The sequence below is a fragment of the Aspergillus ambiguus genome, assembly GCF_047715705.1.
Source record: "Aspergillus ambiguus strain CBS 117.58 unplaced genomic scaffold BDV59scaffold_21, whole genome shotgun sequence".
NCBI classification, from domain to species: Eukaryota; Fungi; Ascomycota; class Eurotiomycetes; order Eurotiales; family Aspergillaceae; genus Aspergillus; species Aspergillus ambiguus.
In genome coordinates this window covers 43842-69750 of record NW_027395534.1, presented here as the reverse complement: position 1 = coordinate 69750, position 25909 = coordinate 43842, and the positions used below count along the sequence as shown (strand labels likewise).

Sequence of the window (25909 nt, the reverse complement as noted above, 5' to 3'; positions counted from 1 at the left end):
CGGCGATGGGCTGGTCTCTCTTATATCCGCCCACTGAGATGAGGTTTTCGCACGGAAGGTAGCATCGTGGGATGGGAGTGGCATGTCCTCCATCTCCGAACTAAGGATAGGTGATGGAATATCATAGACGATAGTGTGTAGATTGAAAAAGCAGAATACAATCCACTTTGTCCTGACGATGCTCTCATGCTGCGCCCATGTTTCCCACCGGATATCGGGTTCCGGTGCTTGGGCACGTAGGCCATCATCACGGAGAAGACTTGCCAGCGTGCTTTGAATAGCTAACGCTTCCCGTACGATCTTGCGATGTCCTGACCACGTCGCCTCTGCCATCAAAAGGAAGAGTGCCTGTGCTGTTTGCATGATATTTTCCACCGCGTATAAATCTCGATATTCGGATTCGCCATCGGCTAAGCCTCCCAGAGGATTCGTTCGCCTCCCAGTAACAAACGGGTTGTGTGGTTCTTTTACAGCCCCTATTGATTGTAGGCACTGGACGTAATGCGGACTTGATAATGAATCATGGAGTCTTATTCGTTCGCGCGCAATGGCCTGGCTTGTTTCAAACAAACGAATGGCGATTTCGGATTCGAAGCAGTACTGGGCTCCGATTGATGCCATCGCCAATACAAGTTCAATGCAGCTATTTTCAGCTGTCATAGTGGGGACGTGTAGACAGGGCATATGTTCATGAAACCCATTGACATAGGCCGTCAGGTACCGTGACAAGGCGAGCCGTGATGGTATGCGAAAGGTGACTGGAATTACTGATCCGAACACCCTCAGCTTACCAGCCAGTAAATCATGTACCCCAACACTGATACCATTGAGCAGACTGGGTATCTGTTGTGGCCCTGTGGTACTGGGTCCAGTTTCCTGTGGCTGTAAGGATGGCAATCGAGAGCCAAGTGGGGAAAATGAATCAGGATCATCAAATATTTGGCCATGGCTTGGTACCATATTATTGTTACAGGTGCCTGCTAATTCGGAACCAGTTATTGCTTCTTCGGTATCGAAGGATGTAAACTGTGTGGCACAGAGCAAAGAAGCAAGGTCGTCCGTAAATGGGCTTTGGCTATCCATAAACCAGGATAGGTCCTCGAACGAATCATTAAGGAACGGGTATTCGGTTGTAGCTTGGGTCGCCTCAATAGAGTTGGAGTCGATGTTATGAAAGCTTCGAGCGTTTCCACTGCATGTGTTGAGGTTACTGACCGGTTGCAGTCCGCCTACCCCTTGGCAGATGGCGGTGTCTACAGGCTGCGCCAGCCCTGGAGTCAGGGTGGTAGTACCATCAAGACTCCTATCGTTGCATATATCACTCGATTGATAAAATTCTTTGTCGGCATGGCGCGCTTTTCGGTGAAGAGTCTCTACCGATCGGGGGTGACTAATTCTTTCATGTCGAACTAGAAGATCGCTTCATAATTGTTAACGAGAGCACCCAGGCAAGAGACTATTCGGATGACAGACGCGATTATCTGTGATCATAAATCATTACACCACTCACCTTCGGGAGAATCGTCGGTCACATCGAGTACAGAAGAAAGGTTTCTCGCGTGTATCTAGATTTCTTTCAGAAACTGGAATCTTACGTGGATGAAATCCACGTACGGGTACGTTCATGTCGTTGTAGATGCTCCAAACGAGAGAAACGGCGGTCGCAATGTTCACATCTAAACCGTTTCACTTTCTTCACATTTGGGGTAATATCCTCTCTATTGAGGGCAGAGATCTCTTTTGTGGACATCGCGGTCGTTGATGATGGCACCGAACAGAAGCTTGGTCCAATGTTTTCGGCGGGTCTGGTCCTGCTAAGTGAACCTGCTTATTACTGAAATTTGAGGAGGGATATGAATATCTACAGGGTACTTCACTTTCCCATTGCCGGCAAATTGAGCCGAGATGCAGGGTTGAGTGAGGGGAAATGTGGGGGATCCTCGCGGGGTCCATATGTCATGGCTATCCAAAATCGAATACGATATCAAGGGCAGACTATAAGAAAAAGCCGACAATGATACAATGACCATACGCTGATACGATTTCAAGTATAAGGAGGTTAATACAAGAAGTCTTCGACTGATTTGTCGCTGCATCCCAACTTGTGGCCTGTTAGCGGCTAAACTACTTTCTTCGCTTCCCTGCGTGGCGGCCCAGGAGCCGATGAACTTTTATTCCTCAGTCGAAGATGTATACGCAATGAACTCTGTTAGGCCTGGGTGAGTATGACTACGCTAGCATCAGCTCAAGTTCCTCGATGGCTTGTCTACGGCACGCCTCATATGGCGAAGAAGCCCCAACCATGATGGTCACAGTTAACCCAACGTTATACTTGTTGGTTTCAAAGTTCTCGGGCTTGTCAAAGAACAACTCGAATCCAACACCATTTGTATCATGGAGGTTCTGAAGGGCCGCGCGCAGCTTATCGTGTTGGGTCTTACATCTACCAGACTATATCAGGAGCCAGACCTGGATCCATTGGGCGCCGTTACGAAAATAGGTCTGTGGCATTATGAATGAGCACGATATCACGCTGGAAATTAGTGGATAGGTAAAATTCGAGCCACTTATGTAGAAGATAGGAAAAGGATGCTTTTTTTTTTTTTGGCTGTTATCCGGATGAATTGATCTGTATGCTTTGCAGCGATTTGGGTAGTATTCATATATAATAATTAAGTAATTTGCCATTATATGTGCCAACATTTGTCGGGACCCTTTACTGTCGCAAAATCGGAAGGCAATATTTGGATACGTGGCCGTTTTGCACGAGTCGTTGTGAACAATGGGATTCTGATATACGTCCCCCATTTACTTCAGAAACGAAGTCTTGTGGTGAATACTGCTGGCATACAGTGGAAGATTCCGAGGCAATGGCGGAGATCTACGATAAGCTAACAAGTCCAAAGGTGTACTGAATACACTGGCATTATTCATTGATTAGAATTTGGTATGCGGATAACAACAGAAGCCTCCTTGTCGATTTGCAAATAACTAGGATTTAGCAGAAGGGGACAAAGGATTGTTACCAACACAATCTGTTCCAAGTTTTTCACGTATAGCCAATGGGAGGAAGGGAAAAAGACACGCCGCAAACTCCTGGTATCCACTGGAGTTTGAGTCGTTCGGTCATAACGAGAATAAACCGCTTCTTCTTTTCCCCTGAGGATATACTACTAACGCTGAGATGAAAAGCCCGACGGTAATACCAATTGCCGTTTGAATCATACCAAAGCCAAGACTAGTCAAAGAGCTGCCTGATGAGGCTCCCGACGTATCCGCGGTGCCGTTTTTGACCGCGTCGGAGTACTCGATTGCCGATAGAATTGAACCAGAAGATGCCAACCCTGAAGGTACCAATGTAAAAATGCCAGGTATTGTCACGCTAACAGCATTCCCATGCCAAAGTCGACTGTACAAGTTGGCAAGGAGGCCAATCGTGAAAGCACCAACGGTGTTTGCGACCTCAGAAGAGGACCCCAGCTTCTGCGTAGTGAAATAGTTTGTCACATACCCGGATGTACCGATGAGAATCATCATTGGCGTTTGCCTGAGTTTCGACTGGTTAATGAGGGCTGCAATAAGGCAATACACAGCAACGAAGGGAAAGTGCTGTGTGTATGGGCTCCCCCAGATGCTTTGTCGCGCGCAGGTAGTATCTCTTGTTGCATCAGAATCGATCGCGCCATATATCGTCGTCCCCACTGTGACCCCATACCCCAAGAACAAGGAGTAAAGAATAGTATAAACTAGCCGAATGGAGCCAGCTATCATTTGATGGGACTGTAGCTCCAGACTGCTAGTCAGGACGGAGAACCCTGGTAGAATAAGGGCAATGGAAGCTTCAGTTATCGAAGCGTAGCAGAAAATAGGGTCCGAATGGCCTGGAAGCCTGATACTCCCAAATGCACGCGCTAGAAACGAGATCAAAATCGCGGCTGTTACTTCGAATACGTTCGAGTACAGAGCAGACATCGGGGCCAGTATATGCTGCATAATACCGAGACAGCATCCAAGCACGAATATAATCGGCATGTCTATAGGCCGAGCAGAGAAGGCAAATGGACCCACAGCTGCAGACCCGACACCGTATAGAAGGATTACCAGCCACTTGGGATACCGAGGAGGTCGATCCATGAGCTCTGTTAGTTCCGTTATGGCGGTATGCATGTCCACCATGTCGTGCGTAACTCTTTTATAACAATAGTGGACGTCTTGTAGCCGTCCTAGGTCGAGACCCTGAGGAACTCGAATCAACTTCACTTCGCCTGTACGAGTCACTGGATCGTCGAAGGACATAATCATGCACCCGGGTAAGTACATAAATTGAGCCTCGATATCCAGCACACGAGCAGTCATTTGCATGTACTCTTCCAGCCGGTGAGTTGGGGCCCCGTATCGCATGAACGCGCGACACAGCTGCATGAGATACCGCTGTCGCATAATGATATCCGCAATGTGGACGGTCAGCTTCACTTCATGGTTGTCTTTCTTATGTTTCTTTCTCTTCTTTTCTTTACAAAGGTGGCTATCCCCTGGGACATCAGCATTTGTCCAAGCAGACGATGACCCGACCTGCGCCATGTTCATGGACGCGCGGACAAGTGATGCAGTGGAAACATGCCGGGGCTTGTTATACCACTGTGGCTTCTTCGGCTTCGGGGGACGTTGAGAAGAATCCGTAGCAGAAGTCGATGTATGAGAGGGTTTCGGCAACTCTTCCAGATCAGATTCAGTCCCAGCATGGGAAAAACCCCCCGTAGAATGATCCCGCCTGTGGCGGGATTGCAGCTGAAGTAGCCCTGAAAGAACACCTGGAACGAACGGCTTTCCTGTGTCGTCTGTTTGTGGTTTCGAGCCCTCCTGGATATGAGGCGTATGACTCGGTTCCGAGTACGTGATATCACTAGTGCTGGTTGACTCTGAACTGCTATGGCGGATACCACGAAGCCCTTGTAGTACCTTTTGTGCCTCTGCGTTCATTGCCTCCTGATACTTAGACTGGTTTGGCGTCTCGCCTGACTCGTCTCTGAAAAGGGCAGCTAACTTCGTATCATCTGTAGAGCCTAGCTCTTCTGGAGAGATCACGGACGAACCAAGTCCTTGCTCACCATGATGGTGTGGACGCCCCAGTTGGGAAGCCAGTCGCCCTGATGTCCTCATAATTCCTTTGGTCGCTTTGAGCCATTTTGCGCGGGCTGAGGTAGTAGTTGCTGTTTCTACTCCTGTTTCTCCGTCACCTTGACCTGGGCCTTTCTCGTGCTCAGAGTCTTTATCCGTAGGCTCATCACGGTTCTCTATCAGCGGGTTAGTGTTTGTTAATACAGAGAGGTATTACCTACAGACCTGTGCCGGAGGGTTCCGCTGATTCATTTGCAGTAGGCATGCTAGAGATGACAGGCACCGGTCCGTATATACAATGTGGTCGTTTGAGTCGTTAGGAGAGGATCGTGCATAACAAGGCTCCGATATATTCGCCCTGGGATCTGTGGTCTTAGCTAGGGTATCTTCGAGACCGAAATCAAGGCGATAGGATTATTTGGCTTCATGATCCCCCCTCAACCTGCTTAACTATCGTGCGACCGGGGAAAGTGGGTCTCCAGAAGGACAAGGGTATTGTCATTTTGACATCTAGTCCATGCAACAAACCAGCCGGCCCGTCGTCGCTGCTCCATAATAGGAGCAGGAACAAGGAAATAGCGAGCTTTCGTGGCTGGTGGGTCGCTACAGGTCAAGCTTTTGTCACTGTCATGAAACGACTCAGGTGATTTTCTCTATGATATCTACTTTCTTCGTGGCTTCTCGCTTTTCCGTTCATTATTAGCATGTCAAACGTTCGATATTTCTCTAATCAACGTCTAAACGGCATTCCTGCTGGGAGAAAGCTTATGCCGTTGACGTGGAATGGTCCAGGTACTATTAACGACTGCCTCTCTCCCGAGTCTTATCCGGTAATTAACACACAGACCCACTGTGGCACGACAATTCTATCCCTGGGCTTGGTTCTAACTTATAGTAATGTGAACCAGTACGGAGTAGAAAGACAATATTAGTATGCTGATAATGCTCCAGAACGTTCGAAGATTTATTTTTGGGTGTGACTTCCGCGTGGCGGCCGCCAATACTATCAGAAATCGCGTGTAAGCTTAGCTTTGCTTTCCTTTTCTCTTGACGCCCTCGTTTCTTGTAAGGATCGACCCAATTTTCTCCGTACGTAGTAAAGCACTAAGATACAGTACTGTACTCCGGAATGTTTTGCCGGAAACCACAGCTCGGAGTTATGAAGCCCCTTGTCTCCTTTCCGAAGAAATTTTAACTGTCTTTTTGTTCAATAATTTCCGCTGACTCCGAACTTCCCACCTTCGGGCAGCTGCAGGTGGGGACATCCTTTCCAGTCGCAGGTTTCCTATGGCTAGTTAGCCATCTTCCATTATTCAGTCGTGAGCCATCCAAAGGTCAAAATTTATTCAGAACGTTGGAGAATGGATGATTCCAGACCTTGTACACCTTCGTCCCCCACCAATTCAAACGGTCACTAGCCCCGGTAAAATAAATGGTCAAGAAAATGAGCACACCGGCAGTTCCCACAGACGAGTCCAGAGCGGAGCTCAGCACAAAATTGAATTTGGTCCACCAGCTTAGCCATCTTCGTCGAATGAAGATCCCAAATGCGAGACCAAGAAGTGCCCAACTTCCGTAGTTCATCCCCGTGGCAGGCGGTAAATAGTTAAGTCCGCCAACGAACAATGGAACATGAACCTTCTTCCAGAATGATGACGGGTACCTTTGACGGAGAAGGTGGACAGCAATGGGCAAAATGGCGCCGAGGACGAAGAAGTACAGCAGAGAGGAATACCCAATCTGGCTGGAGAAATAACGACGAGGCCCAATTGCCCCCCAAATCAAGGACGTATTGAAATGGGTGCTGGAATACGGGCAACTGAAGCCGTTAATGGCAGCGCTTGTGCATACTCCACTTATATGGCCAAATGCCCAGTTGAGGACTCCGAGAGAAGAAAGGCTGCCAACAAGCATGCCAACGCACTGTACCCAAAAGAGCTGCCGTTGTGGGATCTTTCAACCTCTTCAGTATCCAGTGATGAAGATGCAACAGAGGATACGGTGACTAACCTTGCAATAAGTCGCTAGCTTCATGTCCTGTGCAAAATACAGTCCCTTGATCGTGGTAATATATCCTAAATCAAAGAACCAAATATTTGCCAAGACCTTACCCTCGAAAAGCAACCCAGCAACAATCCGGCATAACACGTCGATATTGATCTTCAAGTTAGATGTGCCATATACTATACTGAGCTAAAAGCCATGCCAAGTCATCAGTAATTCCAATTATGGAGCGAACTTGACAAGAACTTACCGGGGTATAAAAGACAAGAGCCACAGCAAATGCTAATAAAACGCCATACCATCTGAGCTCAACAGCCCAATATTCAACAGCAAAAATGGCCATGAACAATGCCAACAGCCAGCATGCCAGATACCACCAGATCGGCACATCGGTAGATTTGAATTGTTGTCTTTCCTTGGCTCTGAATTTACCGGACACATATTCCACCATAAGACGTGGTACCTTTTGCGTGAGTTTAACTATTATTGCACGGTGTTCCAGGATTACCCAGACAACAAGAGCGCTCAGGCTAGCAAATGATAGCCCGAACATATTTAGTGCATATGCGATGGGCATGTATACCTGGAGAAATGTTTGGGAACAAAGTCAGCACTTAGGATCTTGAGGCATGTCTCTCTGTGTGACTCACCGGAGAGTATGCCAAATATTCGTTCACATCAAGCCTATATCCAGAGAAAGCATTAACAATTTTAGAGGCTTTGTACACATTCCCGGTGTTATCAAACACTGCCTCATGTTAGCAATCCCCTATATAGGATGAGTATATGACGTATAGACCTTTAGAGCTTTGGAACGGAAGATAAGCCGTATCCCATAGGTTTCTGTAGTAACAGACCACTGCTACAATCCAAATCCAAAGTACTAACGACAAGGAGACGTTCATAATTGCCCAAGCGGGAACGAGCAATGGGGAGCCAACGTAGGATATTTGACTCCCTAATCCACCGTTAGTACTGGCTTTTACTGGCCGGACTAGGATGCTTACAGTCAAAAGTAATCGGAATTAATCCCATACCGCTTTTCATCCCAAATAGTTGATTGACTACTGCACTCTGTGGCTTTATCCAACAGGGGAAGTTGAAATAACTGAGGACTGGCATAATGAGATCCGGTAACCAGTACCAACAGAATGAGGCAGAGAATACCAAACAGAAGAAGCTGTAGCGGGAAATCTTCCAGGTATCATATCTTATATGTGTGAGTACCTTGGATTAGGGCATAGGAATATTCATACCGTGTCTCATCTGTCTTGTGCAGTGTTGCTGTAAGAGCCGTTACTCCTAAAGCCCCGGGCCATATTAGCTCTCTGGGTGCTACTGTGACAGCACGGAACAGTCCAGCTAGACAAAATCCAATAAGAAACGTTGCTATCGTGATCAAAATTTGGAACGCCCAGCCTGCACTGTATCCGTAGAACATCTGTTGCTCCGTGAGGACATCCGCGCCCAGACGGACATAAACGCTGAGATTTGACATTATGTAGATCAGGACATGTTCCTAAAGGATTACCAGTCAGATTTCCTACATCATTGCAGCCGAATACTAGAGACAAACCTTTTCATTGAAAGGACCCGGGTTGAGGTTGAAGGACCATGTGCCAACTCGAACGTCCCAGCTTGGTATAGTCTTCTCCCATAGCCTCCCAAGTGGGAAGGCCAGCAGGAGAACCACCGATGCCGAGATTTTCAGTGATGGCGTACGGAGAGTGTATAGAGTGTTTAAGCCACTAGCAAGTATGCAAAAAATTATTCCCAAAAACCACATCCGTAGGGTTAAGATGGGTTCTGTAGGGTCATCTTCGTCTGTCCCGATCCCGGCTGCTTGCAAGATATGATTGATCGAGTCTACATCCACTTTGAGGTAGAAGGGTTAGTGATAATGTTGCCAATGTTCTGAGGGCACCGTGTAAAGTTTACCGTCATTGTTTTTGGGCAAATCGGGCTTATTTTGCTCTTCCGTAATGGTTTCCTGAGAACCAGACATGCTGTTATCGTGCGTTATAAGAGTATAGCATCAGGTAGCGGATCAGATAAATCAGTTTCAGGCAGGACCAATTTATACCGAAAATCAGCCGTAAACGCCCCATAGCTCTGTATTCGTCATTGTCTCCAGCCAGTCAGCCCTATAGGGCACAAAGTGGGTCATTCGTCGCTTCAAAATTCCAAGAAAATTGACAATTTTGTGTAGTACACAGTATGTTTCTGCCTAATCCACGGGGGAACTTGTCGTTCCGGAAGAGGCTGATACAGCGTCACTCTTAGCAAGGTTTGCTCCTACCTGTTCGGCTTGATGGATCTTACCCATCTTCCTCTTTATGTACCCAGTATACTCTATAAGGCGAAGGGCCCCCTTAACTAAAAGAGTCTGTGCCTCGTAGGGTGAGTGGATCGTGAGCAAGGACACAAATAGACCCTCCAACATGCTAAAATATATATTGTGCGAGGGCACAGAGCAACCAGAAGACACCGATAATGCAAAATTAGCGTATGAAACAATTTGATTTTAGGAGGCTAGGTCTGCAACCGCGTATTACCTGCCTGCTGCAGAGTACCATTCCTATATGTTTGCCTTCGTTCGGGAGATCCACATTTGCTCGGGAACAGAAAGCTTAACGCTGACGAATTCCCCGTAATAGAGATTGATAATTATTGATAATCATAGGAAAACCCTCTCAATTCCAACGGACTACACTCCACGGCCGCCATCGACATCAATAACGGCCCCAGTCAACATAGTTGACTCGTCACTGGCTAGCCAAGCGGCTGTATTGCCTATATCTTCTGCAGTAGATAATCGGCCAAGTGGGATTGTTTCCAAAGCCTTTTTCCGACCATCGGGAGTATTAGGTCCCGCATTTAAAGATATAGCCCTAGAGAGGTTAGCCGAAATAAGCGATAGACAGCATATTAGGTGTGAGTTTCCTCACATTGCCGTGTCCCCAATCACAGGTTGAATCACATTGAACCGGATCCCATGGGGGGCCCATTCAAGTGCTAGGCCCCGACTGGCCGTAGTCACGGCAGCTTTGCTTGCGCCATACCAGATTACGCCTGGACGGGGTCTCGCGGCTGAGATGCTCGACACATTGATGAAGAGCCCTGGGCTGTTACTGTTAAGGAAATAAGGCACAATCACCTTTGAACTGAGGTAGAGTGATTTGACATTCACTCTCATGATCCTATCATAGTCGTCTTCGGCGGTATCAATACTTCTGCACATTTTGTTTACCACCCCAGCATTGTTGACCACGACATCTAGACGGTTAAAACGCTCGATAGTGCTTGCGAGAACACGTTTCCAATCATCTTCGGAGGTAACATCGGCCCTTACTCCCAACACTTCGGATTCCCGACCTTCAGCAACTTCATCGACTGCGGATTGATCGATATCCACAACAACAACGCGGGCTCCCTCGCTGATGAACTTCTTGGCGATGCCGGCACCAAAGCCACCTCCACCACCAGTAACTATTCCAACTTTACCAGAAAGCTTTCCGGAATATGTCATTGTTTATTATCAAAGCAGTGTAAACCCTGGAAAGAGGAAAGAAGAACACTCTAGAATGCGGGGTCGGGGGGCATCGTGATAAATGCAGGAGCAGCTTTATATACACATAACCCCGCACGTTACGACACATTCCTAATGCAAATAATGCCCTTTTACCGCGGGTAAGTGATGGAAGGAATAGCTCGATCGGTCATGGCTGTACAGGGGCCAGGGTAGAAGACGGATAAACTAATGTACGACACAGCTGATACGACCCATTAAATTATCTATAAATGTAAGCACTAGCCCTACTTGCTGTATACAGAATCACGAAAATTAGTTCATTTCTTCTGGATAATGCACATGAGTTTGATATCTAGAGCGGCAAAGGCGGTGGGTGCATGGGAATGCCAAGACGCTCAATCTGTGGCTCAGAATCGACGTCATCCGAACCACCGGATGATCCGCCTTGATAATCATCTGAGATCCACCTCCAATTCCTGACCCCCTCTTCGTGGATGGTTTATCGAAGGCTTTTGTGGGCAGGATGTCAGAACAGACTACATCTACCAGTTCTTCCCAGCAACATCCGAAAGCACTACGGGTGCTAGCCTGCGTGCTCTGCCAGCAGCGCAAGGTCAAATGTAATCGCCAGTTTCCATGCACGAATTGCATTCGCTTAAATGCTACCTGTGTGCCGGCAACAATTTCTAAGCGCCGTCGAAGGCGACAGTTCTCGGAGGCACAGCTGTTGGATCGTCTACGCCGTTACGAGCATCTGCTCCGCCAGAACAGCATCTATTTCGACCCACTTCCTAACGAGCCGGAGGAAAGCACAGTGGCCTCAGAAGTCGATAGTAGAAACGGGCCAGATACTGAACTTAGTGGGCGAGATAGACTGAAACCCTCGACTGCCCCTGCGCCCAAAATAGTATATGAGCAAAAGTATGTCAAGTTTTTCAATCCCAAACGCCCACTGGCGATTAACCAAGATTCAACAGGGACTTTTGGTATGCAATGAACAAAGGGGTATGTATGCAGTACCATTGGATTCAATATAATCTAACATACATCATAGGGTCGAGACGTCGACGACGACAGGATTTCTTCGGATGATGATGTCGGGGAGACCACAGTCAAGCGCGCATGGGATCAGCTATTTGCCCAAGGCGACTGCTCTTTCTTGGGGTATCGGAGGTGTTCGGTCGAACTCAAAAACCTGCATCCTGAACCGGTTCGTATTATTCGACTTTGGCAGGTCTACCTAGAAAACATCAACCCGATGTTCATGGTGACACATACACCTACATTACAAGGGCGCATCATCGATGCTGCAAGTAATGTTGCCGATATTGAGCCTGTTACAGAGGCTCTGATGTTCAGTATTTACTGCATATCTATCCAGAGTATGACGGAAGAGGACTGTCAGCGCGTCTTGTCTTCGTCCAGGAAGGATATTCTAGCGGCGTGTCAATTTGGCTGTGAGCAAGCATTATTAAATTGCGGGGTTTCACGGACGAACAATCGTGAGTGTCTAACGGCACTTTTTCTGTATTTCGTATGATGGTTCCAATAATCCGGTGGTTATCTTAAGTAACGCTGATGGGAACTCCAGGTCTCGTTTGGATTGTACGCCGACCCACGATCTTTGTCGTCGATGTTTGGCGTTGCAATCCGCATTGCGCAACGTATGGGTATTGACAGTGAGCAAGTCAATTCCAAATGCGCTATATTTGAGGCAGAAATGCGGCGGAGGCTTTGGTGGTCACTTGTTCTTATAGATTCTCGGACCACGGAGTTAGGGGGTCTCAAATCATCAACGCTCAATCCAACTTGGACCTGCAAGGTCCCAATGAACGTGAATGATTCTGATATTTGGCCTGGGATGAAAGAGTCGCCCATGCCTCAAAGTAAGCCAAGTGAATCGGTTTTTGCCGTTGTTCGTGGCGAACTTGGCGAGTATATTCGGCATGCCGAATTTTATCTTGACTTTACGGCTCCGACGTTGAAAATGTTGGCGAAGAACAATCAACGGAATCTAGAAAAAGGCGGTCTGGATTACTTGGAGGAGACCCTAAACGAAAAATACATGGAAGCCTGTGATTTGGGGAATCCAGTTCACTTCATGACCGCTTGCGCAACGCGGGGATATCTCGCTAGATGCCGGCTAATAGAACACTACGCTGCAAGCTCCCATGCTTCAACGGAGCAGAGGATGTCACAGGCAGACATTGCGCTCCAACAAGCAATATGTATGTTGGAGTATGATACGAAGATAATGACTTCTCCTCTTACTAGAGGCTTCTTGTGGCTATCTCGGTTCTATTTCCCATTCCCAGCGTATGTTCACATCTCGCACACCCTGAAGCAGCGACCTCTGGGAGAGCTCGCAAGCCAAGCATGGGATGCCATGGGCGCCAGCTTTGACGCACGATTCAATGGCCTGCCAATGACAAACCCTCTTTTCGGCTTACTTCTTAAGGTCGTTTCCCAGGCTTGGGAGGCCCGTAAGAAATCTTACCGGGCAAATGGCCTGCCATTGACAGTACCTAAAATCGTGTCACATATTCAATCTGAAATGACCCTTATGTCGTTTGATGAACGCAATCACGATGCCACCTCAAGTCATGTCCCTGCCTCGATGAGCTGTGGTTGTGATAATTTTTCGATGTCTATGCCGATCGGAAACACGCCTCTGTGCGACGGAAAAGAACCAGAAGATACGCCAACCGAACCAATTTTTTTTGACAACATCGTTGTTCCAGAATTGTCTCCATTCAATTCCGATGGCATGGACATCAACTATGCTGGCGTGAACTTTCCTTGGGGTGGTGATCCCAATTGGTGAAAGAGGGTGAGCATGATGATTTTGTCCAGCATCAAGGCTGCCTGGCGCAACAGGTTGAGTAGAAATAGAACTTTGCAAAATTATCTTTCCACTATGTACACCGCGGCAGGCTCAAAGACATCATACTCTGTAGATGAAATAGACTAGCCTCCTTGGGGCAACATTACGACTGACACGTAAAATTGCACGAGTCAATATGAAACAGCGGCAGAAAGTCTATCGATAGCCAAGGCGCTGGTTCAGAAGGCGTTGGGAGACATCGGCGCAAGTGATCGGCGGGTATGATCAAGCTAATTTTCCGATTTTACACAGCGGGTCCATCTTGGAAAAGAAGATCTTCTCGGCGGCAATGTCGTTTGTCAGATAAAATAAATCAATAGGCCGTGCAAAAGGAAACAGTGTCTACTCCGTACGCAGTAGGAGCCATTGACCAGCCCTAGGCCGTCGTAGGATGAAGGGACGCGGCAGGACTCACAAAGGAGTCGTCGTTTATGTTTTATTAACTGCGTTGGTCGAGATTCGACCCACAAGGCGTTCACATTAGTCAAATTAGCCCCCTAGGCAGAGACATTAACAGGCCATGTTGAACCAGTCCCCCATGTTTTCCCGGTGGAGGTGGAGAGCGGGCGGTTCCGAACGGAAGAGATAAGACTAATTGCATAGTACGTTGAATCGGTCACTTTGGTGTAGATACTCCGTATCAGTTCGGCGTACGGAGTACTACGTACGTCCTAGCTGCAGCGGCCGTGGAACACTGTTTTGGATCCTGGCTGCAGGGCAAGGCGGCAGTGTTAGAACAGAATGCGCCGTATTGCGTAGTGCCATCCTCACGTGAAGGGCGGTTTCTACGGGCAACTAACCACTATGCGCTTTAGAAAACAAGAAATAAAAGAATGGGGACTCCATACACCTCAAACATCGCCTCGGAAGGATTCACGATCATAACTAGTAGATGACTGGGTTCGTTGAAGGCCGTCATAACGAACCTCATAGTCAATGGTCTGCAGAATCACATCATCGCGTAGATTTCTCTGACTCTCTCTCCTATCCACGCTTGGTCGAGTCCGAGCAGAAGTACCGGCAAGAATATTTCGGCCATTGGAGCGACGGGATCGTCCCTTGCTGCGGCCAATTTGACTGCCAGACTTGGATGTCGACGTATCTCCTGTGTTATTAGAACGTCCACCTGAAACAGAGAACTCAAAGAAATCGGTGACTGTCCCAGCCATCATGCCCGTTTGGAGGTCGGCGAGAACACGTCTTAATGGTGGTATACAGTTGCATACGATAGAGGAACCGAGGGTGAGTTGGAGCCAGATGACGGGCATAAGTGCATGCCATGGCTGGTCCAATGGCTCCGAGTGAAAGACAGGCTGAAGCGAAAGGAGACCAGGAATAGTGAGCGCGGGAACACTGTATGCGGTCAGGATGGGCATTTTGAAGTCCGTAAAAGTGTACCCACATAAGGCGCATCGCAAAAAGGGCTGAGATTTGGTGACGCCTCCACTTCATGATTCGAACAGTGCACAAAAGAGCAATAGGTAGAACAGTCACTACCATATCCAGTATTATATGAACCACTGCCAACCCGATATATAGGCCGTGCTGATTTGGACAACGCCCTGGATAAAAATACCAAGGATCGGGCTGCTTGCACTGTACCCCTAATGCTATAAGGGCAGCCAATGCCCACAATCCAATCCCGCTCAGAGTTATCTTGCAGGCGCATTTGATCTTTTCGAACGGCTTCAGCGATAAAACTAGCAAAATGACAGCAGCCTTGGAGCAGGCCAAAACAAGGACGGCTAGGAGTTGGCTGGCGTAGAGATTCTTCCAAAGATCAGTCTCATGGTCTTACCGAGCAATATAACAACTCACCTTGCTATAGGTTTCAAACGAAGCATCACTCAACGCATCCATATGTTTTCCAATGCCATGAACACCAGCCACGTTGACGCATATTGTCTGGGGGATGAACAAAACCTTGCCGGGAAAAAAGTTTAGCTTGAGCATGCATTCAGCGAAAGAAGAAATTTGAAGACTCACGCAACCAACGGCTATGGTCACATCGCTTAGAGGAAGGCACCTGAGGGTTCGGATCCGCGATATGACAGTTATTGTGGTCGCAAAAATTGTCAATATAAGTGAAATGGTGCTCACAGTGATTGCCCACCCCCCATGGTCGTAGGGCGTTATAGGAAGAAGCGGCGGAAGCAGATCATCTGTGCTGGTGGACATGACCGCCTGAAGAAAATTCTTGTACTATTTTAGATTTCTCATGTCGCTTTTGCTATAACTTGTATAAGATCGTGGGTGTCCGGAGTGGTACGGTAGATTTCTCCTCCATTATGAGTGAGACGGACGGCTCAATGCACAGCTCCCCTTCGAACACCACCAATGGCGCCGATGTATTAGTGACAGGGTTCTCGTGGCCCACGCTTCTTGCTAGGCCAGGACTTCATTTTCTCCATGCAGCTAATTCTTGGAGATGGGGCCAAAAAATCGCGCCAGACACTAAATATGCAATTTGGAAGGAAGATCCTTCTACGCGCCGCTGCGGCGGCCAATATCATATCATTTTCCAAGACAACCCTGCAATCCCCTTATTAATCCCGTCTCGGGGCTTTACTCTGCGCTCTCCCCACCCTGAACTGGAATTAAAAGCCCGATTCCGTTCAATCCCATCGTCAAATTGACAAAAGCAATGGAGATCCATGAACTGGACTCGCTGAAAACAGGCCAAGAACAGGCTGCTCGCACTGGGGATGCTACAAACACCAACGTCCGCGTGAGCGAGAATGCTTTGCAGGATAAGACAAAAGTGAAGGTAACAATACCTTTTCTACAGGCATCATATCGCGCTGACCGTAACTAAGCGACTGTTCAACTTCACTCAAATCTTCTTCTTCTCGTTGACATTCATGTCCAGCTGGGAAACTCAAGCCCTGTGAGCTCTATCTTCTATACATTTGGAGCCATTATTAATCCATGCAGAAATCTGAACGCAGTCCTTACGAACGGTGGACCAGAAGCCTTGGCCTGGGGTATTGTTATAGTAATCTTCGGTGCCATGGCTCAATCTGCGTCTTTGGCGGAAATGGCATCAATGCAGCCCATTGCCGGTGCACAGTACCACTGGACGAATTATTTGGCACCCCAGAGTCAAAAGAAGTTCATAACTTGGATGCAGGGTATGTATTGAAAAATGCTTGTAAACATTTAGCGAAATTAATTCTCAATAGGATGGGTGACATGGTTTGCATGGATTTCATTGCTTTGTGGTGTTGCCAACACAAGCGCTACCATGCTCCAAGGGTTAGCGAGTACGAATTACCCCGAATATGAGGCAAAACAGTGGCACATAACCCTTATAATTTTTGCAATGCTTATCATTGAGGCTCTTATGAACATGTACACTTTTTGGCTAATTCCTTGGGTTGAGTTGATGGCTGGTGTACTCCATATTTGCCTCCTGGTGATCTTCTTGGTCGTGTTTGCGGCATTGGCACCACGCCATACAGCAGAGTTTGTCTTTCTGCGTACACAGTCTCTATCTGGCTGGAACAATACGTTTGCATCCTGGAACATTGGTCTCCTAACACCGACATGGGGATTTGTTGGTCAGTACAACCTCGACAATCAACACTATAGTTGCTGACTATAACCCATTATAGGCTTTGATGGCGCTGTGCATATGAGCGAAGAAACCCGTCGCGCACGTCAGGCTGTGCCTCGGTCAATGTTTTATACAGTTGTTGTTAATGGCATTCTTGCGTATGGCATAGTCATTTGTATCTTGTTTACCATGGGTTCCATTGAGGCTGCCCAAAGCTCCGCGTTTCCCATAATCGAGATCTGCCAACAGGCCACAGGGTCAGTAAAAGCGGCCACTGCGATGGTATGCGGCTTGCTTGTTATCTCACTCTCTGTTACCCTGGCAAGCATCGCGTCAGTCTCTCGGCTAACTTGGGCTTGGGCTCGAGATGGTGCCCTGCCCAGTTGGTTTGCATATGTAGGTACATCACATGTTGAAATACTCCCATTGCTTACCATCATTGTACAGATCGACCGTCGACATAATGTCCCCGTACGAGCGGTCTGGCTGCCTGTTTTTATTGTGATGTGTCTATCATGTCTCAATATTGCGAATACTGCTGCTTTTGGAGCCTTCGCGGCTTTAGGGTCCATTGGTCTCTTCGTGTCCTATTTCCTTGCCATTAGCTGTATGGTGCATAATCGTTTTCGTACAAACGCCGCGCCTCTTGGGGACTGGAACATGGGAAAACTTGGACTGCCAGTGAATATTTTTGCTTTGCTGTACACGGCCTGGGTTACTGTTTGGCTTGCATTCCCATCATACCTTCCAGTCACCGGGGAGAACATGAATTATGCCGCCCCTATATTTGGAGCCTCGACTTTATTTGCTCTTTTTTATTGGTTTGTTAGGGGACGCAAGCATTGGGCTGGACTGAATGAGGAGGTGGTTCGCCTAGTGGTGGAAGAGGGCGAGCTTCGCTTAAAATAAGAGCATATGTATTGACAGGCTCATGGCAACTCTTTTATAAACTTGGGTTGGGAAGCTCAGCATGTATACCGTTAATGGACTTTGAATCTACACCCTAACATTTCTAGTCAAACACAATCGCTGTTTTAACCACCAACTTATTTTTCATAGCATCAAGGCAAGCACCCCATTCCTCCAACTTGAATGTTTTATTCACAATGCCATCAATTCTTATTTTGCCGCTATCTGTCCAAAGCACTTGTTTAGCAGCTCCTCCTATAGCGATGGAATGCACACACCTACCAAGATAATCAATAGCGGCTGGGAACTTATATGTTTGACTAAATGAACCCAGCACATTAATCTCCTCTTTGAATATCATGTTTGGTGAGAATGAAACCCGATCCTCATCATTATACACACCGTATACCACGAGCTTCCCACCTTTGGCAACGAAGTGGATGGCGTTTTCCAGTATGCGCGCGCTCCCTGTGGCTTCCACAACAATATCGAATCCATAGGGATGCTTTCTCCGAAGATGTTCCAGTTTAGCGGCTGCGGCCTGTGTTTCGCGCGGCAGTTCCATATATTCATCGGCAGCATCCAGCCTCCTTGCAAGGTCCATCTTCAACCCACCAGGTGCAGCGATAACGGTATGGCATCCGCCGTTCTGGCGGAGCAGCTGAGCCAACATCAGGCCCGTTGGACCCGCTCCAAATAGCAAAACTTTAGACCCCATCTGCGGTGCTATCTTATCCAATCCATGTGCCGCGCACGCCGCAGGTTCTAGCAAAGTCGCATCGACATCCGACAAGTTATTGAACTTGAACACGCGATGTGCTGGGTATGCAGCATATTCCGCGAAGCCTCCATCAACCATCACACCGTGTGCGACGAAATCCTCGCAGAATAACTCCTTTCCTCGGCGACAGTAATGACAGTGTCCGCAAAGCTCGGAATTGTCCGCGACAACACGATCTCCTACAGTAAACCCGTGAACTTCGATGCCAAACGCTGCAACCTCCCCCACAGTCTCGTGTCCAGGGACAAGTGGAAACTGAAAAGTTTAGCTGGCCATAACAACTGTTCTTATGGTGGAATACTGTACCATTGCGCCAAATTCACCGTCATGTATATGGAGGTCTGTGCCACATACTCCACTGGCCCTCACTCTAATCTACGAAACTGTTAGCATGTCAATAGTAGGTCTTTCTCAATGTTCTGCATACCAGGATGTCATGTTTGCGTATATGCGGGAGTGGTTTTTCCACAATGCTAAAATTTCTAGCTTCGCTGTATTCTATGATCGCCAAACATCTAATAGTCAGCTTAGCCGATGGCAACTCATGGAAAGTGCCACTAACCGAGTGCCCGCATGGAGTGCGGGAGTCTAAATCCGGTAATACTGCCCATTGCCCTAAATATGGGAAATTTCCGAGATATTGTGGATGGTGAGATGGTAAATTGTAAGGTCTTTGATGTTATGCAGTGTAGACTTCAACTCGATGAATGAAAGATACTCTGTACACCTTACTGAGTAAATCAGATAGTCGCGTTGCCTTCCCCCTAGACAGGATTTAACACTAAAGCTGGATATTCTACGGCTTGTAGCGTGGTTCGAATGAGACGTTAATTGATAGTCGTGAAACGTTACTCTCTTGGACAAATTTCCCCGAGACGGGGGCTTGGAGATGGGACCCGCATTATCCCTCACAATCGTTCAATATCTGGCGTTGGACTAGCTGGGGATGGGGCACTTGGCCGTTCCATGGCGTTAAGAGACACTAGATCCGGCACGTCACGCCAGCTACATGATTCCTACACCCTCATTGAATCAATATCTCTACAATACGAGGCGGACTTCGTAAGAACGTGCTAAGTCCTTTCCTAGCATATAGCCTAGAGGAGAGTGAAACAATCCTTGGAGATGACACTTCTGTCACAGACTACTGTAGAATGTAGGCAAGATCTTTGCGAACGAATGCCTTTGGCTACGGACAAGTCACTTGATCAATAAAGTACGGAGCTGCGGATGACTATGGGAGACAAACTATTTAGGTAATCGGAAAAGTTGTATTCCGGGACTCCTATGTAAAGGTTATGATGGTGATACCTGCTGCCCAGGAACCTCGTTCTCTCCACGGTCGTATATATGCTGGTTAGACTACTCTAAGCCATGTCATATTTACGTATCTGCCGGATTCTCGAGGTGTTGAACCTCTGTACTCATCCCGGTCCCTTCCTTAGCCCTCAGTACATGCTCATCTCGTGCTTTGTATTTCTCAGGGCGCTTTCTAGAGATAGCCTCCTTATCAAAGCAGACAAGCAAAGGCGGATTTCCCCGGTAATAATCATCCATATCCTCCAGTGAGCGTCCAGCGGTCTCTGGGTAGAATGCATAGATGACAGGCACCATCGCCGCATTCAAAACGACCCAAATGATATAGAACCGCCATCCAAGATTCTGAATTCCTATTGGCGTAATCTCAACGACCATAAAATTGAAGATCCAGTTTGTAGCAGCTCCCAGAGCAGCACCTTTAGTCCGCATAGTAAGTGAGTTGATTTCCGTCGGGTACACTATGAATTCAGTTAGTATTATCTCCCTGTAGACTGAAATGAGTGAAATAATTCACTTACACCACGGAACACCCTGCATGCCAATTCCAAAAAAGACGTAGTACAGGAAGAAGAAAGCGACAGACGCTGAAGCAACCTGATACCGATGCGGGTATCCTGGCATTTCGTTGAAGCGTATGAGAACTGTTATGAAAATGTAGCAAAAGCACTGCCCTGTGGCACCGAATATCAGCAACATCCGACGTCCCCATCTTTCAACATTTGGAATGCCGATCATGGAGAAACACAGGTACTGAACACTGTTGCACGCTGTCAGAAGTCTTGCCAAGGACTCCGACAACCCGACAGATTTGGTTAACACAGTTGGGAGGAAATAGGAAGTCACATTGATTCCCGACCACTGCTGGAATGCTTGAGCCCCCATTCCAAGAATCAGCCGGCGAATGGTCTTCGTGCCTGCTTTCTCATTAGTCCGTCCACGGAGAACATCGCTAAACCTGACGCTGTTTGCTCGCTCATATTCTACACTATATTGGATATCGCTCATCTGGAGCTGTACAAAGGCGTCGTCGGCGTCTTTATCTTCCAAATCTGCGATAATTTTCAAAGCCTCATCTTGACGGTCATGCGCAATAAGCCATCTGCATGGGGTCAGTATGGTCGGTTCTAGCAAATGAGTGGATCAATACCTTGGAGATTCCGGCAGCCAAGGAACAGTGCAGAATATTATCATGTTGAAGAGGAATTGGAATGCAAGGGGAAAGCGCCATGAGACGGGCCCCTTCGCAAAAGAGAGACCATAGTTGAGCCAGTTTGCAAGAGAAAAGCCAACCAGCACAAGGACATTCTCCAGAATGACAAGCTTTCCTCTCCATTTTACCTTCGATGTCTCAACCTGCCATATCGGTGCTGTGGATGTATTAAGTCCTGATAAAAAAGAGAGGGATATGTCAGAATCACTGTTCTGAGGATTTCTTGGGAGTGTTCAATACCGTTTCCGATCCCTGCGATAATTCTCCCTGCCATAATTTGACCGAGGCTGTAGGAAGATGCTTGTAGGAGAGCACCAATTGACATAACGATAGTACCAACCAAAACTGTGTTTCTTCGGCCTAGATGTTCACCAAGCCAGTACGCGAAGATTGACCCGAGGAAGCAACCGACATCGTAGATGGCAGTGACTGTGCCAAGTAAATTTGTCTTAGACGGACCTTCAAGGTTATGTAACTGAAGGAAGTCTTGTGATATCAGGACACCACTGAATACTCCCTAGCAATGGAATCAGCCCTGTGGAGTTGGGCATGCATATTTTCAACACACCTGATCATATCCGTAAAGAGTCATGTCGGCACCACAGGCCAATGTGATCCAACATGTTAGCCATCCTCCTCGAAGGCCGAAATATGGTTTTCCAGAGTATAGCATCTCGAACGAAAACTGAAAGGAATGCGGGCTTTCATGATTCCACTATCACACAGATACCGGCGAAGATATATACTACTCCACATGGCCACCCAGGAAATGACGGATAATCCGGGGTAGCTGTTGAGCTTGACTCTACGCATATCTCCTGAAGCAATAATACCCCAGATGCACCGAGACGGCAAAGCAAAAGCCACCCAACTCGGTATAAATCCGAACCTCAGCCGAATAGTGTGGGGTCAATGCGGAGATCTCACGTGGGAAGCCATTAGGAATATCGAATTCCCCGTCTCGAGGCCAAGAATGGTTGATGTCAGCTAGAATGGATGCGAATTTTGACACTTGCAGTACCCATCATGCATGGCTTTATGGCCCTGCATCGATGGATTCGCATCCGCCGTACAAACGACAGCGTATACGAAAGTCTCGAGGCCGCGGACTGCGGACCAAGAATGGGTGGTGAGTGATCATGTTCCAAGCCTGCCAAACCATTGCTTGACATTATCATGCAGCATAACTTGTCGGAAACGGCACCTGAAATGTGACGAAATCAAACCATTGTGCGGTCCTTGTGTCAAAAACGATAAGCAATGTGAATACGCCGTATCGTGTCCGAACGGCCCTGGGGGCGCCAGCAGCATTCTGGCATCCAATGATGCTAGTAATAATGAATTTTCGGCGCTGACCATACGGGAAACATCGCCTCCTCATAATTTTGACGACAATCGATCGAGAGATGTTATTGCGGATGGCCCGGCCTGTTCCGAGAATGAAACGTCCTTGTCTTCTCACTGTCCGGGTGCAGAAGATAACCCCCCTCTACCGGCAGTATTTGATTGTTTCCCCGGGAATGAGGCTAATACAAGCCAAAGTCCATTATCATTTCATTATACTCATCACTCTCCTTCTACTGCATCGTTTGCAGCGGTGAGATGGTTTGGGTTGCTAGCTAGTGATGCTGCTCGGGATAGTCCACAGTTATTAACAATCCCTAATACAGACGGAGGCCGGAACCTGTCACTTAGCCATGGTGCATCTGATGATTTAATTCATATAAGCTCGTTGCAGCAGGCTACCCGACTGCTGGACAGTCCTTATTCAGCTAGCGAAAGTCATGATAAGACAGGTTTTGATTCTTCAGAAGCGAGATTAAAGGAAGAGCAGATATGGCAGTTACGGGAGCCAATCGAACTGTCATCGGATGAGCAAATTCTTTTTGAGCATTTTGTTCATCATGTAAGCCCTTGGGTAAGAAGCTCGTCTATGAGGCCCATGCCTATGGGATGGCTACTAACGTTCGGTTGGTGCAGATGGATCTATTTGACCCCGCAAGCCAGTTTTCCACATTTGTTCCACACCTGGCTGTAAGTTGAATATACGACGCACAACATGGTTGTATCTGGAATACTCACATGGCAGTATAGGTACGCAATGCTGGTCTGATGAATGCTATCCTTGCTCTCGCAGTACGACATCTTGCATTAAACCCTCGTCTTGATAACAATAGTATGCTCAACAAGGAGGAGGCAGCGCTTCAATATTATTACCAAACTCTTCACTATGTGCAAAGGGCAATGCGGTATTCAAGTTACAAGACTAGTCTGGAACTACTAGCCACCACGTTGATTGTTTCTGCTTACGAAATGCTTGACAACTCTACTAATGACTGGGAACGTCATTTAGAGGGGGTTTTCCTAATCCAAAGATCTCAAACCATTCATGGGGAGTCTGGTGGCCTTCATTCCGCCGTGTGGTGGGCCTGGTTATGTCAGGATATATGGGCTGCTTTTCGCGAGAAACGCAAAGCTCTTACATTTTGGGTTCCACAAAAACCTCTGTCGTCATTGCTACCACATGAGCTCGCGGCACGCGCCATCTACATTACGGCAAAAGTTGTGAGCTACTGTGCCGTTGCTACAACGGAGGAAAACATCCAGCGCCGGATGGATGGAGCGACCCGCCTTCGCAATATGCTGGATGACTGGAAGCAACATCTCACTATCGGATTTTCGCCCTTGCCATCGAGTTCGCGTGGACACTCGTCATGTTTCCGGCCAGTCTGGATCCGCCCGCCTGCTTTCGGTGCGTATTTTCTGGTGAACACATGATCTTGGGAGAATTAGAGAGTGAACTGATACAAGTACTCAGCCGTTGCCATACAGTTTTCCAATGTGTCGCAAATTCTCCTGCTAGCGCACGAGCCAACTTTGGGCGGGATAGACCAGTATCTTCAACGCCAACGAATGATAGAGCGCTGTGTTGAGTATATATGTGGTATTGCTATGACTTTAAAAGATGATGCTTCCAGCTTGATGTCTTCGCAAGCACTATTCATCGGTACGTAGAGGCTCCTGGTGCTACCAGGTTACCTATTAACAAAGTGTTAGCTGGAATTTTTGTTCAAAAACAAGAGGCCCGAGAACTTATTCTAGAGCTGTTGGAGTCATGTCGGGGACGAACTGGCTGGCCAGTTAGATCGTTAGGGATTGAATTGCAGGAGCTTTGGTCAAGTAATGAGAATGAGTCGACAGACGCTGTCAGCTTCTGAGGATGTCATGCCGTGCGCCTCTGCTTCCCAGATGAGCCGTACATGTATCGAGGGCACTGCCCCACAGTTTATATCAATTCCCAAAAAAAAGGCTATATTCCAAGCAACGCTCCCTTTACACCCGGTTCAAGTTGCACTCTCCACAATTTATGCTCGTTCAGAGCAAATATCTCACCGTTCCTTCCGAAGCAAAAGTTGGCAACACCTCCATCTACGATAATCCGGCCCAAGAGGATGCCACCGGGAGACCAAACACAGATACCATCACCACATCCACTATACACATTCCCATTGAGGTCACATTTTATCCCATCTGGAATCCCCTGGTCTGCCATCGCAAATAGACGACGGTTCGTCAGGAACGGCTCCCCATGATATAAATAAACATCAAAGGCATAGCTAGGGTAAATCCCAAATTAGCAATTTCCAGGCACTGACTGTGCGTCTGTCGTGAGAGGGCGCACATACATTGAAGATACACGGGAATCCTCAACCGTACCATCGCCGTGAACCCGATCCGTATCGGTGATGTATACAACGCTCTCATCGGGGGAAAAGCAGATTCCATTCGGTCTTCCAAAACCATCAGCGACCGCTCGGATGGCACCGCTATCAGGGCACCACCGGTATACTTGGTTCGGCAGGCGAGGCGCAGGCCGATATCCCTGTTCGAAGCCGTAGATTGGATCGGTAAACCAAATCGAGCCATCTGTATGTACGACAACATCATTGACGGAATTAAATGGGCGGCCGAAGAAATCACCCTTGATGAGTTCTGACTTGTATGGAGCGACAGTTGACATGAGGTACAACCCGCTTGCCTGGGTCATCGAACCCTGCGCGCAGAAAAGGACATGATCTTTCCCATAATTTATTCCTCCGTTTCCCATGGGAATATCTGATTCAATTCCTTCACATCTCACTGGATTTAGATTTAAGTCCACGCGGGTTATATGCACTTTTTGCTGTCCGTCCGGTTTCACGCATCGATTGCTAGTAGTGAATAGACTGTTCGTATCGGGAATGTAAACTCCAGCTTCATGGGCGAATGGGTAATCCCAGTTCTCTGCCACAAGCTCCATGGTGGGAGACTTTCCAATAATTGTTTCAAATCGCTCATCATGCACCTGAAATATACTGCCGTTGGGCGTGGCCATGCTGGATCACGTTGATTGGGCTGACAGGGGGGCAGACCGCTAGGAAGACAACCCAGATCAGGGCAAAATTGTGAAGCCAGAAGCAAAATATTCAACATTGGCAGAAGCGAACCAGTTTCAAATCTTGCAATATGCTCTCGTCCAGCAACAGCGAGGAGAGGAGGGAGTCTCACTAGAAAGGCCGCAGTGGGGCAGGATTTATCCTCGTGTCGAGGCAACC

The 25909-nt window shown here is 47.7% G+C and overlaps 9 protein-coding genes across 9 annotated transcripts; 3 read left to right on the top strand and 6 right to left on the bottom strand.

Annotated features, from left to right (window-relative positions):
• Positions 1 to 2952: 2952 nt before the first annotated feature.
• BDV59DRAFT_56633 (threonine/serine exporter family protein) lies at positions 2953 to 5524 on the bottom strand. Its single transcript, XM_073696643.1, has 2 exons — positions 5344 to 5524; positions 2953 to 5294 (listed from the first exon to the last, which is right to left on the bottom strand). Exons 1-2 carry the CDS (start codon positions 5381 to 5383, stop codon positions 3127 to 3129), a joined length of 2208 nt encoding a protein of 735 aa, XP_073546758.1. The 5' UTR covers positions 5384 to 5524; the 3' UTR covers positions 2953 to 3126.
• Positions 5525 to 6325: 801 nt separating this feature from the next.
• Positions 6326 to 9127, bottom strand: BDV59DRAFT_193898 (OPT oligopeptide transporter protein-domain-containing protein; the record flags this gene model as incomplete). Its single annotated transcript, XM_073692310.1, has 10 exons — positions 6326 to 6403; positions 6496 to 7071; positions 7129 to 7311; positions 7373 to 7705; positions 7773 to 7870; positions 7922 to 8080; positions 8130 to 8332; positions 8379 to 8641; positions 8699 to 8997; positions 9061 to 9127. 10 exons carry the CDS (start codon positions 9125 to 9127, stop codon positions 6326 to 6328), a joined length of 2259 nt encoding a protein of 752 aa, XP_073546757.1.
• A 683-nt stretch (positions 9128 to 9810) lies between these two features.
• BDV59DRAFT_208709 (SDR family oxidoreductase) lies at positions 9811 to 10651 on the bottom strand (the record flags this gene model as incomplete). Its single annotated transcript, XM_073695256.1, has 2 exons — positions 9811 to 10013; positions 10071 to 10651. The coding sequence occupies 2 exons, from the start codon at positions 10649 to 10651 to the stop codon at positions 9830 to 9832; spliced, it is 765 nt and encodes a 254-aa protein (XP_073546756.1). The 3' UTR covers positions 9811 to 9829.
• A 434-nt stretch (positions 10652 to 11085) lies between these two features.
• BDV59DRAFT_180644 (uncharacterized protein) lies at positions 11086 to 13633 on the top strand. The gene is made up of 4 exons (XM_073690093.1): positions 11086 to 11575; positions 11632 to 11659; positions 11709 to 12188; positions 12246 to 13633. The coding sequence occupies exons 1-4, from the start codon at positions 11178 to 11180 to the stop codon at positions 13476 to 13478; spliced, it is 2139 nt and encodes a 712-aa protein (XP_073546755.1). The 5' UTR covers positions 11086 to 11177; the 3' UTR covers positions 13479 to 13633.
• Positions 13634 to 14202: 569 nt separating this feature from the next.
• BDV59DRAFT_180642 (uncharacterized protein) lies at positions 14203 to 15835 on the bottom strand. Its single transcript, XM_073690092.1, has 5 exons — positions 15525 to 15835; positions 15357 to 15461; positions 14941 to 15308; positions 14387 to 14891; positions 14203 to 14340 (listed from the first exon to the last, which is right to left on the bottom strand). Exons 1-4 carry the CDS (start codon positions 15714 to 15716, stop codon positions 14390 to 14392), a joined length of 1167 nt encoding a protein of 388 aa, XP_073546754.1. The 5' UTR covers positions 15717 to 15835; the 3' UTR covers positions 14203 to 14340; positions 14387 to 14389.
• Positions 15836 to 16041: 206 nt separating this feature from the next.
• On the top strand, positions 16042 to 18202 carry BDV59DRAFT_56585 (amino acid permease). Its single transcript, XM_073696642.1, has 6 exons — positions 16042 to 16305; positions 16355 to 16425; positions 16473 to 16669; positions 16721 to 17098; positions 17153 to 17490; positions 17542 to 18202. Exons 1-6 carry the CDS (start codon positions 16183 to 16185, stop codon positions 18001 to 18003), a joined length of 1569 nt encoding a protein of 522 aa, XP_073546753.1. The 5' UTR covers positions 16042 to 16182; the 3' UTR covers positions 18004 to 18202.
• A 1965-nt stretch (positions 18203 to 20167) lies between these two features.
• BDV59DRAFT_193894 (sugar porter family MFS transporter) lies at positions 20168 to 21987 on the bottom strand (the record flags this gene model as incomplete). Its single annotated transcript, XM_073692309.1, has 5 exons — positions 20168 to 20562; positions 20623 to 21203; positions 21252 to 21489; positions 21555 to 21831; positions 21883 to 21987. 5 exons carry the CDS (start codon positions 21985 to 21987, stop codon positions 20168 to 20170), a joined length of 1596 nt encoding a protein of 531 aa, XP_073546752.1.
• A 379-nt stretch (positions 21988 to 22366) lies between these two features.
• Positions 22367 to 24532, top strand: BDV59DRAFT_193893 (Zn(II)2Cys6 transcription factor; the record flags this gene model as incomplete). Its single annotated transcript, XM_073692308.1, has 6 exons — positions 22367 to 22443; positions 22497 to 23232; positions 23295 to 23348; positions 23409 to 24066; positions 24133 to 24321; positions 24372 to 24532. The coding sequence occupies 6 exons, from the start codon at positions 22367 to 22369 to the stop codon at positions 24530 to 24532; spliced, it is 1875 nt and encodes a 624-aa protein (XP_073546751.1).
• Positions 24533 to 24558: 26 nt separating this feature from the next.
• On the bottom strand, positions 24559 to 25812 carry BDV59DRAFT_208707 (SMP-30/gluconolactonase/LRE family protein). The gene is made up of 2 exons (XM_073695255.1): positions 25001 to 25812; positions 24559 to 24931 (listed from the first exon to the last, which is right to left on the bottom strand). Exons 1-2 carry the CDS (start codon positions 25687 to 25689, stop codon positions 24625 to 24627), a joined length of 996 nt encoding a protein of 331 aa, XP_073546750.1. The 5' UTR covers positions 25690 to 25812; the 3' UTR covers positions 24559 to 24624.
• Positions 25813 to 25909: the final 97 nt, after the last annotated feature.

Coding starts and splice junctions, on each gene's coding strand:
- BDV59DRAFT_180642 (XM_073690092.1), bottom strand. CDS start 15,716: ATGTCCACCAGCACAGATGATCTGCTTCCGCCGCTTCTTCCTATAACG. Junction 15,462..15,524: donor TGACCATAGCCGTTGGTTGC/GTGAGTCTTCAA, acceptor TTTCCCGGCAAG/GTTTTGTTCATCCCCCAGAC. Junction 14,892..14,940: donor CTTTTTGCGATGCGCCTTAT/GTGGGTACACTT, acceptor GACCGCATACAG/TGTTCCCGCGCTCACTATTC.
- BDV59DRAFT_56585 (XM_073696642.1), top strand. CDS start 16,183: ATGGAGATCCATGAACTGGACTCGCTGAAAACAGGCCAAGAACAGGCT. Junction 16,306..16,354: donor AGGATAAGACAAAAGTGAAG/GTAACAATACCT, acceptor ACCGTAACTAAG/CGACTGTTCAACTTCACTCA. Junction 16,670..16,720: donor GTTCATAACTTGGATGCAGG/GTATGTATTGAA, acceptor AATTCTCAATAG/GATGGGTGACATGGTTTGCA.
- BDV59DRAFT_208707 (XM_073695255.1), bottom strand. CDS start 25,689: ATGGCCACGCCCAACGGCAGTATATTTCAGGTGCATGATGAGCGATTT. Junction 24,932..25,000: donor GATTCCCGTGTATCTTCAAT/GTATGTGCGCCC, acceptor GATTTACCCTAG/CTATGCCTTTGATGTTTATT.
- BDV59DRAFT_56633 (XM_073696643.1), bottom strand. CDS start 5,383: ATGCCTACTGCAAATGAATCAGCGGAACCCTCCGGCACAG. Junction 5,295..5,343: donor AGCGGAACCCTCCGGCACAG/GTCTGTAGGTAA, acceptor ACCCGCTGATAG/AGAACCGTGATGAGCCTACG.
- BDV59DRAFT_180644 (XM_073690093.1), top strand. CDS start 11,178: ATGTCAGAACAGACTACATCTACCAGTTCTTCCCAGCAACATCCGAAA. Junction 11,576..11,631: donor AAAATAGTATATGAGCAAAA/GTATGTCAAGTT, acceptor AAGATTCAACAG/GGACTTTTGGTATGCAATGA. Junction 11,660..11,708: donor GGTATGCAATGAACAAAGGG/GTATGTATGCAG, acceptor CATACATCATAG/GGTCGAGACGTCGACGACGA.